The sequence below is a fragment of the Equus caballus genome, chromosome 18 (genome assembly GCF_041296265.1).
Source record: "Equus caballus isolate H_3958 breed thoroughbred chromosome 18, TB-T2T, whole genome shotgun sequence".
NCBI lineage: Eukaryota > Metazoa > Chordata > Mammalia > Perissodactyla > Equidae > Equus > Equus caballus.
Window position 1 is genome coordinate 47,009,668 of NC_091701.1, and position 15,497 is coordinate 47,025,164.

The 15,497-nt window shown below is 36.5% G+C and overlaps 1 protein-coding gene and 1 long non-coding RNA gene across 4 annotated transcripts in view; one reads left to right on the top strand and one right to left on the bottom strand.

Moving 5' to 3' along the window:
• Positions 1-15,497, bottom strand: part of SCN9A (sodium voltage-gated channel alpha subunit 9) — a 168,453-nt gene that overhangs the window by 45,506 nt on the left and 107,450 nt on the right. For both annotated transcript variants that reach the window (XM_070241986.1, XM_023623076.2), the window contains 4 exons: positions 14,847-15,085; positions 12,602-12,775; positions 11,479-11,835; positions 7,957-8,430 (listed from right to left, as the gene is read on the bottom strand). In XM_070241986.1, coding sequence (XP_070098087.1) covers positions 7,957-8,430; positions 11,479-11,835; positions 12,602-12,775; positions 14,847-15,085 — 1,244 coding nt within the window. The remainder of the gene's footprint in view (positions 1-7,956; positions 8,431-11,478; positions 11,836-12,601; positions 12,776-14,846; positions 15,086-15,497) is intronic.
• The window catches only part of LOC111768914 (uncharacterized), a 29,573-nt gene continuing 22,500 nt past the window's right edge, over positions 8,425-15,497 (top strand). For both annotated transcript variants that reach the window (XR_002801597.2, XR_002801598.2), the window contains exons 1-2: positions 8,425-10,526; positions 11,582-11,743. This is a non-coding gene — a long non-coding RNA (uncharacterized lncRNA). The remainder of the gene's footprint in view (positions 10,527-11,581; positions 11,744-15,497) is intronic.

Sequence of the window (15,497 nt, forward strand, 5' to 3'; positions counted from 1 at the left end):
TAACAAGTAAGCACATTTAAGTTTCTCCAAAGATGATAGCTTTCAAAACTGAATACTGAATAGATACATGAGCAGATGGATAAATGAATGAGTGAATCAGGTGAACAATATGAATGATTGTTCCTCTGCCTGGGATTTCCTTCTCCACCATATTCACCCAAGAAAATGATCTCCATCCTTTAGGGTCTGGCTCAAGTGCCACCTCCTTTCAAGTACCTTCAGCCTGACATAGTCTCTTACTCAATGCATCTTCAATGGTTTATTATTCTGTTATGGAATGTGCTCTGTTCTGCTCTGTATTATATTATTGAGGTCAATTACAGCCTAATAAATCAGCCTTAAGGAGGATTAGAAGCTGAACCTGAATCAGCAAATGCACAATACCATTATAACAGAAAATTTGACCCTGAATTGCAACGTTACGGGGCTATAACAGAAAATAATTATACTCCTACTCACTCTCTTGACTTTCTGTGATTTGTATTATGGTGGTTAAAGCTTGGAGTTTGAATTTTAAAAGACCCCTAAAAACATCAGAGATTAACGAGCATCATTTCTTAATCTTTTAGTGTCTTAGTCATCCATGAATATAGATTAATAATATCTACTTTCCCAGGTTGTTATAAGGAGGAAAGTTACATAATGTATGAAAGTGGCTAATGTACACATTTTTTCCTTGGTCTCCTTGGTGCTTTCTTCTTTTGTGTCTACCGCTCAAGTGTTGAGTTGATCACTTGTGCTCTTTCTTTCTATGTTCCCTGCAGTGTAGTGGATGCTGTGGTGCACTGCCCAGATCCTCCTTTTAGGCAAGCCACTCATTCCTCCAGGTGCCAGGAGTGTTGGCAGCTGAAGGCTCACAGCTGAGTCCCTCTCTGGAAATTGTAACGCAGAAGAAAGCTGCCTCACCCAAGGTTTCCTCCCTCCCCTGGAAAAGTGGAGGGAGAGCCTGCATCCAATGACTACTTGGTGCAGGGTACAAAGTCCTGACCCCCTTGCTGCAGTTTGGGACTACTCCAAAGGGTCATCCCAGTGCCAGAGATGCTGTAGTAGTTTAGGCATCTGTTGCAATTGCAGAGAATTTCAACTTCTTCCTCTGCCTAATCGTCTTATGTCCCTCACTTCTTATTGGTGTTAGGTGTTGTTCCTGAGAACACTACCCAGTAGATCTCCGAAACATGGATTTCTCTCTCAGAATTGGTTTCCCAGGGACCCTGACCTCAGATTGTCTCCCTGCATAATCCCAAAGTTAACATAAATTAACATACAAAATTCCAACCTGTCTACAACTCTGACTTCTCTTCTTAAGAACTACGTTTCCAAATACCTACTGTTCAGCATCACTTAGCATTTCTGCAAGTAGCTCACAATTAAGATTTCCCCAAATTAAACTGTATCTCTCCTAAAGTTTCTCCTCCCCCTGTATATTTTTAATAGCATCAATGTCTATCCAGTCTTCTAAGCCAAAACCTTCTGTTATGAGTCAATTTGTATCTCCCAAAAGGATATGTTGAAGTCCTAACTCCTTGTACCCTTGCATACGACCTTATTTGTAGATGTAGTCAAGTTAAGATGAGTTTATTAGGGTGGGCCCTAATCCAATATAATTAATGTCCTTAAGACGAGAAGGAAGAACATCGTGTGAGGACAGAAGCAGAGATCGGAGTGATGCAGCTGCAAGACGTGGAAGGCCAAGAATTCACCACCACCCCCAGAAGCTAGGAAAAGGCAAGGGAGGATCCACTCTAGAGCCTTCAGTGTGAGCATGGCCCTGCCGAGACCTCCGCTGCAGACTTCTAGCCTCTAGAACTGTCAGAGAATAAATTTCTGCTGTATGAAGTCACCACATTTGTGACACTTTGTTATGGCAGCCACGGAAACTAACATACCCTTTGAAACAGTTCCCAACTCATAGATCCACGCCCTGAGCCCTTATAGTTTAACTTGCAAGTGTCTTAGAGTTTATCCCCACCTGCCACCATCACTCCCTTAGCTGAACACTCATCAATTGTCCTTTGGATAATTACAATAGCTTCCCAGCCCCTCACCTTTCTCTCCTGCTGGCTTTTATTACACCCCCAAATAAACTTTCTTTAAAAGTACGTTTGCTAACAACAAAGTATAGCAAAACGAGACCTTAAAGTTTCCTCTTTCTGTTACATAAAAAGAAATTTTAATCTCTTGTCATGGTACATCAAGCCATTCACTATCTGGCTCCAATCTACCTCCATAACCTACTACTTCCCACCGAGAATACAAATCCTCACTTGTATTTAATGGGCCTTTTTTGCATCTGGATGCTTCCACATGTGCTGGCCCTTTACCTCTACCTGAAATCTCTCTCTCTCTCCTGATGTGCCTGATGAATTCTTTTTGTACCATAAAACCCACTTCCAGTGCCATCTCCTCTGTGAATTATCCCAATTTATTTTCAAGATCACTTACACTATCCCTATCTTGCCTCAATATTTTGTCTAAAACTCTGTTTTAATTGTTTTTATGCGTTTAATTATAATTTCTGGTTTCTATATGTGTTTCTTCTTGAAGGCAGGAATGTTGCTTTACTCTTTATCACTTAGGCCAGCGCCAGAGACAAAGAAGACCTTCAGCCTATGTTTACTAAAGAAATGAGCACACCGATGACATGCCTTTCTAGGGTTTAGCAGGCGTATGGTAATAAGCAGTTGCTCAATAAATCTGAGCTAAAAAAATGAATAGTGATGATTTATAGAACATGTACTCAGACGTATTTCTTTGCAATTTTTCCTCCCACAATGATGAAAGTGAGGGCTTTATATGGCCCTCGCTTCCTCAAGGAACAGGAAGTTTTGCATAAATGTGTTTGCAGTGTTTTAAAGGACAATCTCTTGAGGGTGGGAAGTTTGATTACGTAAAATTTGAAGGTTTCATTGATTTCCTTTCTCCAAGGACCTCAGCTAGCTCCATCACAACTTTGATACAACATTTCAAAACACTAAAGAAGTATTAGGTAAAGCTAAGTATTTGCATTTGGCTTGAAGAGGAATAAATGGAGGATCTTTCCGTGAGGAAATTTTTACACAGCATGTTTTCCCCTCTGCTGAGTACCCAGGATGAGCAAATTCACTTAAGCCAGGCTTGCTAAGTAGATACATTTGTCAAAAGAGCAGTAAAGAGGATTTGGGATATTAGACTCACAGCGAGGAAAGGAGCTTTTCTGAAAACTCTAAGAGTTTATACTACTTTAAAATCATATGAAGCTGTTATGTTTTTAAATATTTGGAAAAATAAACTGGATAAATTTAATGTTTTTCTCTGAAATTTGCATACACTTCCAAAATGAATGTTACAATTCTGTGAAATGGCTCTATGTCTATCTTTTCATCTTTAGAGAAGGAAGTAATCTGTAACAACTGAAAACAAACGGAATGTCTTTATAACTCGCTAAGAAAGAGCTCTCTAGTTTTAAAAATTAATTATGAATTTAGTTTTCTAGAGCCCTCAATTTTGAAACTTGGCATGACTGAACAAAAAACCACACTTCTTAAGAATTTAGTTAAGCTGGATGCCAATCACATTAAATTATTGCAGCTGGGTGAAGCAATTTTTTTTTTCCCTAAGCAACCGTTAGCACAGTGCCTGAAGCACAGTAGATCTCAATAAATATTTATTGAATGAATGGGTGCATTGCATGCTTCGTTTGAGGCTCATAATAATAAAGGGCTTCCTTGCTAATGGTCAAAATCTGCACAGTGTGTTGTTAATGTTTTCTGTGTGCTTAGAGCTGTGTTGCACTCCAGGAGGAAGCTGATTCTGAGAGCCGCCATCAGTTCTGTGTCTGTGTTCTGAGAAGCAGTGACAGGAGTCTTATTCTTATGGGTCCACTTGAGATTACAGCATGTCTTTCTTGGCTCCGAGACAGGCTCTGTCTTCAGAGAAATGCTGATGTTCTATTGACAATTATTTTCTCAGAACTGTTTATGATATTTTATTCAACACTTTATTTGAACTCATTTCTGGTCATTTTCTGGTAAGGTGTTTATTATACAATATTTTGATTTCACTCTGGAGTGTATATTTAACAGCCTATCAAGACAGGGAAAGCTGTCTATCTGAGAGCTGATACGAGAAGAGGACAAAAACATTTCCATAAAATATAATGGAAAATAGGATGGTAGGCCATAAAAGAGAGGGGTTTTTTTTGGATGGGGAGGAGGCAAGGGAGAGAGGTGTCATAGGTCAAAGACGTTCTTTTGTCCTGTTCAAAATGCAGATTCTCAAGTAGGCAAAAGGGAGAAATATCCCCAGTTCCTGAATAAATAATATCTCAGAAACCTGGATCAAAACAAGTTGGGATGAATTTAGCTTCATTTTCCATGCGAACTCAATCCATCACAGTGGACACTGGGAACACTGCCAATAAGGACTCTGACGTTACATTCAGATTTAGGCAGAGAGAATTCAGAGGATATGGCCCAGAACAAGCATTTGTAACAAGCTCCCTAAGTGTGTCTTTACACACTAAAATTGTGAACCACTGATCTACATCACGCTGCCTCTCTTAAATTTAACCTGTAGCAAATGGCTACAGTGTGTACATGACAACTCAATTCCATACCCACAATAACTGTTAATTGGGCACTTACTTTCCCACAGGCATTTGTCTAATTATTTACCTAAATCATTTAATCTTAATTACAATTCTATTTTGGAATTGTTAGGAAACTGAAAAAAAAAAGGGTTTTGTAAATTGCTCAAGATCATAGAGTTAGTAAAAATCAAAGCTAGGATTTAAGACAAATATTCTGTCTTCAGAGGCTTTATTCTTAACCATACCCCAGGGTAGTGCATAAGACGTAAATAACCTAAATGTATTGAATCAGGCATTCCTTTCCATTGGGTAACCAAGATCTGCCTCTTCGAGCAAGGTTCATCAAGAACATGCAACCACTATTTTAAAGATATCCCAGGCATGAAAACATAAGAAAGTTACCAAGGGGGGAATAAGCAGTTGAAAAATCTGGGAACTTGTGTGGGAGCTGAAGATTAGGGGAATTAGAGCAGGGAGGTTAGCCTGGAAGGATCATAGAAACACTTTAGATAAGTAAAATCTGCATTTTTTCAGTGGTCCCAATTGAAAAACAAACCAAAAATAAGTCATACCTAGGAACATTTACATCTCCAGTAGCTAGAAAGAAAGACTCCAGACATAGAGTTGGTGACAGCTTAATATTATCTCTAAGTTACCTACCAAATTTCCTACAGATCTTGAACTCTCATTATTTCTCAAGTCCAGTAGATAGTCAAGTAGGTTTGAATGTATCCAAGATGATACTCTTTGAGATAGGTCATGGAAAATTTCTTATGAAGAAGGGCAAATTTTCAAAGCCCATAATTTTAAAAAGTCTGAACATTTAAATGAAAATGATGATGAATTCAATCATAAACAAAATAGCTAATTTTGGAGGGGCTTACCAACTCAGATACTGTGCTAAATGATTTAAAGAGATTAGTTTATGTACTCTGTATTATAACCTATGAGGTAGCCCCAAGCTCCTGTATATTATACCATGTAAACTACAGATAGGAAATAGAAAAAAGTATGTTTTTTCTCATGTAGTTATGACTATAATGTCATTAAAAAAAAACCTTGATGATAACAAGACTATTAGAATGTTACCATCAAATGGTCTTTATATAACACAGTTTAAAGGCACTAAATTTCATGCATTTTAGGAAGAGTTTATGGGATAGGTAGAGGAGTAACTTTATGGATGGTTAAAATGGCTATTTCAGTAACCAGTCTACAAACGAAATCAGTAATTATAAAAGACAGCTGGCCACTGTGACGTCACAAACCTCCTCTGGACGCCACAGGGTCCATAAACTCTTCAGAAGCATGACTCAGACTCCAGGGGAGACAAACTGGGTATTATCTCCAATAGGAATGTGGGCTTATCCCTGAAATGGACAAAGACAGGGGAAGGGAGGTGGAAATAGGACTGACGTATGAATCACAAGACTGGGACTCTTGTCATGGCTCTGCCTTGAACTAGATTTACAACTGTGGACAACACCTCTTCCTCTTACTGAGCTGGCTTTCTCAGTTAGAAAATGAGGTGTTAAATGGGCAGATCCATAAGATTCCTTTTAAAATGTTATAATTCAACATACTCAGAATAAGAATTTTGCTAGCAACTAAGGAGATCCACGTAAAGTTTAGCTACAGGCTTTGAGCAAAGGAAAAATAACCAGATAAGAAAGGATCCTCCCAAATATTAAGACAAGCGGTGTTTGGTAAACTCTGCCAAACTACAAGGGCCTTAATACCTAGAATCCCAAGCTTATTCAGAAAGTTTGCCAGGCAATTAGGGTTTATAATTCTAATCTTCATTGGCAGAAAAATGGGTAATTGAGTTAGTTTGCCTTTCCACATGAAACAAGACCCTGATTACTGCTCCTGAAAATGGAGATGGAATCAAATTTCCTACATCCAAGCTAAAACAACCACAGCTTGCGAATTTGGGAGATATTACTTCTTCCATGTAAAGGTTTTCAAAATAAAAAATAAAACATTTAATTCCTTACATATCATCTTGGAAAGAATTTCTTTGGCTACTTAGAAATATATATTCATAATTTATTTGACCATCTATTCACTCAATAAGTATTGAGCATTTAATAAGTGCCTAGTACCACTTATACGGTCAGTACACACACACACACACACACAGACGTCTGTGTATCTTTATTCCAAAGTCCACTATAAATTCATGGAGAGCAGATCTTAATATAGAGTTAAGCATATAGAAGGTGTTTGATAAATACCTGTCAAATATGACCTAAAGAATAGAAAAATAGAGATGTCATAAAAATGATTTGTCATATAACTCACATATGGTTATTATACTCCACATTAATAAAAATACAGTTCAATACATACTTTGAATATATGCAACCAGGTATGGGGGAGGAGAACACAAAAAAGTTTTAATAAAAGGTTCCTGCTCTCAATGAGTTTATAATACTCTGATACATATAATAATTTCTCAAAAAATTTAAAATACAAGACTAAATAATAAATCCAAGAAGAGGCATAAAGTTGTGTGGGGTTCAAAATGAGGAGAGATCATATCTGTTTGGAAAGAGATTAGGAAGGATGCCATAGCTCTACTACTTTTCAGCACTCTGAGTACTGTTGTAAGCATTGTACGTCTGTAATTCACTTAACCTTCACCCAACCCTATGATGTAAGGACTAACAATTTCACACATGAGGAGGCTGACAGCTATGTCTTTAAGGATGAGTATGGGATTTTGAATGAAGAAGGAAATCCCAAGCAAAGTCATGCAGGTAATGAGTGTTTGTGGCTCAGAAGGAAGTTGGCTTGGCTTGGTGTAGGAGCTCCGGGTGAGCGCTGGGCGATACAGCTGGTCAAAGCTGGTTGGGGCCATAGTGTGAAGGCTTTATCTACAGTCTGTCACTTGGGAGACTTTGGGGACCAAGGATAATTCAAAAGAGTGACTTGATTAGGATTGAAACTGAGTAAAATTAATTAAATAAGTGGACTAGAGTAGACGGAAAATGGAGGCAGAGACGCCAGTTGGGACTCCACTTGGAATGATTTGGGCAACAAGTAGTGAGTATGAAGGCAAAGGTGACAAAGAGGAGCGGTGATTCAACAGACACTGTGGGAGGAGACTGTATGTGACTTTACAACTGATAAACGGGATGAAGGAAAGGAAGACTCACACCCAGTGCTTTCAACTACAGCTAAGAAGGATTAAATCAGTTATCAAGAACGAGTAAGTAAAACCTTACCAGATGAAGCTTCAGGAATCTGATGTGTAAACTCACACACAAAAAGTTACCCATCAGAATGCAATATTAGAAAGAAGTTACGACAGCAAAAATGTGAAATTTTGATTCATTTCATACTAATTAATAATATGAAACACAATGTGCATAAAACAATCTTACCCCTTTGCTGTATTCACTCTCTGAATCACTGCTAAGTTCCTCGGTATTCATATTTTCCAAATCAGATTCCCCAGGTGCAATTGGCACTGTCACTGTGAGGCTGGGATTATGAATAAATGATTGACAATCACTTTCTTCCATCAAGTATTTGTCCACGCTGCTTCTAAAACCACCGGTTTTATCTTTGTCCTTGTGGAAGTTGTGATCTTTGCTCATTTCAGCAAGTGTGCGATTAGAGATATAGTTTTCCTTCTTACTATTTAGATCTGCTCGTCTTATCTCTTTAGAAATCTTTGGCTTTTTGGAAAATGCTTTTAGAATAAATTCACGTAAGGTTTGTTTCACATAATTTATTCCCTTCTTAATTCTGGTCACTGCAATCTGGAGGTTGTTTGTATCAGTGTCTTCTTCAATTGCTGTAAGATTGTCTGAACTAAATGAGCTCAATAATAAAGCCAGAAATAGGTTCAGAACCTATATCAGGGTGGGGATGGGGTGTGGAGAAATGGGAGACAGGAAAGAAAAAAGGAAAATAAGCACGCTTTTCTGAAATACAGACCTAAATCCAAACCAGCGATGAAGATCTCTGCACTTCACAAATAGATGAGAACATGTGATGGGTAGAGGAAAGGCTAGACTCCTTATCAGCTCCTCCATATCCTAGCTCCTGGGAACTCTAGGAGCTGAGGTCACCCATACATGAAGGACTAGCATGGGGAGCAAAGAGAATGCTCCCTTACCATTATCATTATGTCATGCCCATCTTTATTTCTGCAACAAAGTCCCTTGGTAAAATTTCCTTTTATGGGCCTAAAAAGACCTCCTAACATTAACCAATAATTAATATTTGTTACCTGTGAGAAACAAGTAGAACAAGAATGTGTTGCTTTGATACACTTATACATCACAGGATGGATGCCACCATAGAGTTAGTTAACACCTTTATCACATCACATAATTACCATTACTTTTTTGTGCCGAGAACATTTAAGATCTACTCTCATAGCAACTTTGAAGTATATAATACAGCAGTGTTAACGAGAGTCACCATGCTGTATATTAGATCCCCAGAATTTATTTGTCTTATAACTGGAAGTTTGTACCCTTTGACCAATGTCTCTCTCCACCCCTCAGCCCCTGGTAACCATCATTCTTCTCTTTGTTTCTGTGAGTTTAGCTTTTTTAGATTGCACATATTCAATAATATACTTCTGTCGTGTCACCTCTTCATTAAGAAGAGGTACTACAGTAACTTTCATTCCAGAAAAAATCATAAGACTCTAATATTTTATCATAAATACAGGATATCACAAATGAAGATGAAGTCCATTCTGTATCACATATCCAGGATCATGTGAGACAGGGAAAGTAATATTAACAAGATGTATATTCAATTCAAAGTCATTCTGATTAACATTCTTCACCAGTTTCCTGTTGTAGACAAGAATTTACTAAAATCTTCTATTTCACTGAACTATCCTCTAAAACTTACGGTTTTAAACCATTTTAGTTAATTGGTAATAAAATGACATAAGGAATAAATGAGGAAACAAAAAAGTGATTGCTCTGTTTAGCTTATAACTCTAATATGTAGAGAATTATATCAGAACCCTAATTTTTTGTTTCTTTCCTTTCAGATCCTAATTCTACATCATTGGTAATTCCTTAACCAAAAGTTGGTTATCAACTTTGTGAATTATACTTCTGTTATCTTTCATTATCACTAGCAAATAGTTAATGTCAATCACTATGAGTCAGTCATTACCAATTCCATATGGAATTGGGATATACTCACCGATATATCCCATCTATTTCTAACTATAAATTTATATTGCGTTTCAAAGTAAACCATTACTCTCGCACCTGTGTTCATGCTTAAATATTATATATTCTTCAAAGGCCCACTTCAAAAGCCTTCCTCGAGTCATTATTTAGAATTTCTCACCTCTTCCAAGTGACATGAGCATTTTATTTTTACCTCACTGCTAGCACTTACCACTTCTTCTCCTCTGATAATTTTGTGTACCACTTTTCTCTGTCCTAAGAGACTGTAAGCACCTTGAAGACAGGGATTATGTCATAGACACATTTTCATCACCTTATAATACCTAAATGCATTGCCTCTCACAGAAAAACTACTAAACTCAGAAGGAGAACCAAACAGAGAATGTGCATTTCATTGGAAGGAGTTTATAAGCCTATATAAAACTAGGAAATTTACTACAAATTGAGGATGAACAAGAATTACAGAATGCTAACTCATGATGTCTATATTTTTGTGAAGTAAGGGTCTAGAATTTGCACTGTATAGTTTACTCTGTGTATGTCTGGTCCAGTGACATTTAGTATGTGACTTGATGAATGCAACTTTCTGCCCTAGGCTCTGAATCACATTTGACACAGGGGTTGCATGGACAACAAAATTTAGCAACTTGTTTCAAAGCCAGTGGGAAGTGAAGGTACTAACCATATGGCTGTTACCATACCCTACCTCCTGGGATACCTGGTGAAGAGTCTGGTGCCAAGCTGATCAACTATACTAAGCCAACATGGTGGCTTTGAAAATTAAGGTGAGTGGCTCATGGAAGAGCATCTTATCCCAGTTTTCTCCTGCTTGTAAGCTTGAAAGTTTTCACCAATATGTAGGTATAAGGAAGAAAGAAACAAATATAGGAGTACAAGCCAAGAAAACACTAATGGAGAAGAAAAAAGATGACTTGTAAAAGAGATGCCATACAGCAGTGGTTGGCAAACTATTTCTGTAAAGGGCCAGATAATAAATATTTCAGGCTTTGTAGGACATAGAGTCTCTATGGCAACTACTCAACTCTGCCATTGTAGAGTAAAACAGCCACAGACAATATGTAAATGAATGAGCATGTTTGTGTTCCAATAAAATTTTGCTTATGGAAACTTAAATTTGAATTTCTTATAATTTTCATGTGCCATGAAATGTTATTTTTCTTTTGATTTTTTTAACCATTTAAAAATGTAAAAACCTTTCATAGTTTGCTGGGCCATACAGAAACAGGCAGCGTGTTGGATGTGGCCCATGGCCATAGTTTGCAGCTCCTTGCTACAGATGCTAGTCTTATATGTGACTGTAATGAAGTGAGACCAGTCCTTTCATTTGCCTCGTTCCATTATAACTTCATTTTTGTTACTGTTACTTTAATCATATTCTATTAACATAACTTCATATTTAAATAGACTTTAAGAGGCATGAAAACCACAGACAATTCATATGACAACATTATCAAAATAAGAGAATAAAGTACAAAACTTTGCATTAAAATAAATTGGGGGTTATTATGAAAAATATAAATATGGTTATCTGGCAGTGAAATTAAGACAACATTTCATTTTCTTTTCTGTTCTTCCCTGTATTAAAATGATCAATATTCTACTACAATTAATAGGTTTAGATCTAATTAATCCTAAAATTATAAAAATAACTGATTGTATCATCAGATGACAATTTGCTACAGAGAAGGTTAAATATGTGACTATCTGATTACATACCACTAGGTTTCCAATCACCATGACCATCATGTAAACAATAAGGCACATGGCTTGACCAGCGACCTCCATACAGTCCCACATGGTCTCTATCCACTCTCCACAGAGCACGCGGAACACAATCAAGAAGGAGTGAAAGAAGTCATTCATGTGCCAGCGCGGGAGCTCACAGTCTTCGTTGATTTTGCAGACACATTCTTTGTAGCTCTTACCAAACAGCTGCATGCCGACCACGGCAAAGATGAAGACGATGATCGCCAGCACTAAGGTGAGGTTACCCAGAGCCCCCACTGAGTTACCAATGATCTTTATCAGCATGTTCAGTGTTGGCCAAGATTTTGCCAACTTGAAAACACGGAGCTAAAAGTAAACATAGAGCTTAATATTAATTATTATGAAAAAGTTCTTGATGTTTCCAATCTTGAGTTTTCTTCCAAATTTTAACTTCTAAAATACTTTTGTTACTACCTAGCTAACATAGATTAATTCTATTTTTTATTTTCCTCTATTCTTAATATTCCAATCATTTTGTTATACTTGCCACAATATAATTATCACAAACATTTTGAAAGAACTGTGTAATTTTAGTTCAGGATTGCCATAGAAGCCTCTTATCATGGTATCAGATATTGTTTCCCTTAGAATTGATAATGTACCTTAATTCTATTTTCTGATATGTTAAAAAATCTTTTATGCTGACATAAGGATAAAGCCCAACATCTTAGAGAAAAATGCATTAAAAAGTCTTTAATATTTTAAATATTTTTGATATCAGACAACAATTGTTTTAAGGACAATGATTTGATTTATCGAATCCACAAAGTAATGAACATATTATAAGGGTTGAAACTCTGTAAACCATAAGCTTCTTACTGTGAAATAAATTATTGCCTTGCTATTATACTAGCATATACAACTGAATATGTCTTCAACCTTAAAATTAAAATATTCACGTGGTTTTGAGCTCTTTAAGGCCAGTTTTTACTGAATGAATTTTATTTTACTAGACATCAAACCCTAATCTTGTCTTTTGATTCAAACCTCCAAAAGTTTTAAACAATAATACAAAACCAAAGAAACACTCCTTTATGTGTAGAACATAACAGTAAAATTGGTCTATATTTACCAGTCTGAATGATCGCAGAACTGACAATCCTTCCACATCTGCTAGAAAAAGTTCCACTAAACTTAAAGTCACAATAAGGCTGTCAAAAATATTCCATCCTACTTGGAAATACTCATATGGATCCATGGCAATTAGTTTTAAAACCATTTCAGCTGCAAAGATCCCAGTAAAGACCTGGATGAAAAATACAATGTTTTTCTGGTATTATTAGAAGGTACATAATCAACATAATGATGACAATGACTATTTGTTTAGCATTTACGGTGCTTCAGACAATGTGCAAGATACTTTACAAATGTCTATTATTATCTCATTTAACCCTATAAACTAGGTATCACTATTCCTATAGCTCTAATACAAGCATTCAAGGGTTAAAAACCTCTACCTCTCCTGTCAGCTCTCATCATATCATCTTAGTAGAGCACATTAAAATTTCAGATAACTAAACTTTTGGCAAATTAACACAGTCACTCTTTGCAAAAAATTTATGTGGGTCAAGTTATTCTGGAAGAAAATGAAAGGAAACAGGTTGATACTGAAATTTTGAGTCAGTCTTTTTTTCTGGTCTGACTACTCAGAGTAATAAAGAACATGTTGACTCACTCTTTAAAGATTTATCGGTAGAAGAGGAAAAAGTATTTAATTGATACAGTGGAAGCTAAAGTAAGACTTCCAAAGCTTTGACACAAAAGTGCATCACAAAACATCATTAATTCATGACACTGGTATCAAAAGACTCACTTAAAAAGGCAACAGTGAAAGATTTGTTTATGAATCATTCAGGGATGATTTGACTCAAAGAAACTGACCAAAGAAGGTTCAAAGGGAAATGGTTAGATCTATAACTCTGTGAGTCAATTTTATAAGAAGGCAGCATCAAGAAGACCATCAGGGAACACCCAGACTTGGGATTGTGGTAATAGATAAGAAACACAGTGAATTGTTTTTAGATTTGCAGTGATGCAGTCAACTCAGTGAGAAGCTACTGATTTTCATGATCTGGACCTCCACCAATAATTAGAACCTAGATGGTCCTGTCTTTTTCCAGAGGAGTAGAAGGGAAGAAGAATGCTAACTCAGAGAGCACATAAGGTACAAATATCCTGACGAGGAATATTTGTAAGCAGTTTGGGAGAGAAGATCGATACAGAAACAAACTCTTTGACTTCAAAGATACATCGGTTTAGGACCAATGCAAAAGTGAAATTATCTGATATAAACATTCACAAAGATATCTAGAGTTATTCATGATTTATAAAGAGTCATAAGCTGGGACCCTTTGGCTGTGAAGTAGAGCCTGTGCCTGTTTCATGCAGACTGTCAGAAACTAGCACTTTTTGTTTGCCATAAGGTGTTAAATAAGCTAGAGTGTGACCAGCACTGTATTTTTAAGGGATCACTCTGGTATCAATTGTCTTAATCAGATCTTATATCTTCATGAAGCCTACAGATCACCTTCTCACCTGCCCTTGTGTCTTCTGTGCCCAGTTCAACCCTTTTGGTTTCTCAATGTTCTTGTTCTTAAGGCTTGTTTCTGCTGATTGATTGAAAGCACGATGATGATGATAATAACAGTAACAACAGGTTGAGTACTTACCATATGCCAGGCTAATGAATTAAGTAGAAAGTGTTTAATTCTCCCAACAATATGATACATGAAGGATTATTGTCATTATATTATAAATACAAATTATTATTATTTTGTAAATGAGGTATTATTATTTTATAAATGAGAAAAATAAAGATTATAGAGATTAAAGTATCTGTCCAAGGTCATATAACCACTAAGAGGCAGAATCAGGATTCAAACACAGGATTTTAGGACTCCAAAGGCCCAGACGCTTCACCTATTATGTCAAAACAAAGCATCCATAGTTTTTCTGAAAATATGTGGGGTATGTACTCACAAGGAATCTGCAACGTAATTATAAAATGGGTAAGAAAGCATCAAATTTTTTAAGTGTGCTCCCAAGAGACATGCTGGCAGAAAAAAAACACTATCAACTGCCAAGGTGGTGACCCTGTATGGAAATAGTACTGTTACTTACACAACTCAACACTACAGCAAAATTATTTAAAAATAGCACCAGAAACTTGACTCTGTACAATGATTCATATTATGAATTCTGGATACACATAATTACCTAGCTACATATCTATCTGACTCAAAAAAAAGAAAAAGAAATGATGATCTTGACAACCAAAAAGAGAAGTATGGGTCCATAACACACCATAAAGGACTCACCAAATTTCCCACAGTGAGCACATTTTTGAATTCATCAGTCATTGGGTGGTGCTCCATAGCCATAAACAATGTGTTTAAAACTATGCAAATGGTAATAGCAAGATCAACAAAAGGATCCATTACAATAAAATGGATAAGCTTTTTGAATTTTATCCAATATGGAGAGCAATTCCAGATCAAGAATGTGTGTGCAAATCTGTACCACCAAGGTGGACATTTTTGCCTGGATTCTTCAAGTTCTGGGGGGAAAAGACCAAGAGAACATAAGGTCAATTATTTGTATATTTTATTGCTAACCAGGTACAAATCAGCAGTACATTTTAACATTGAAATAAGTCTTCCAGTTTAGACTTTGCAAATTTAACAGTACTGCTTCTATGAAAACAAGCATATGCATAAAAATCTTATATCATATGTTCCTTTACAAGATAAAGCATAAGGGAGGGAAAGGCAGAGAAATTAATGACCCAAAGCAGATCTGAGTCTCTCTCAGAGAAACGTGTACCTAACACGGGATGATAAACAAGAGAAAGATGTTTTCTTAATGGAGAAAGGTATATTTTCCAGCAACATGCATACATTCCCCCATGTCCTTAATCTCATGACAACAATAAGACAACTCTATTCAGGTAAAGCTCTTGCTATTTCACA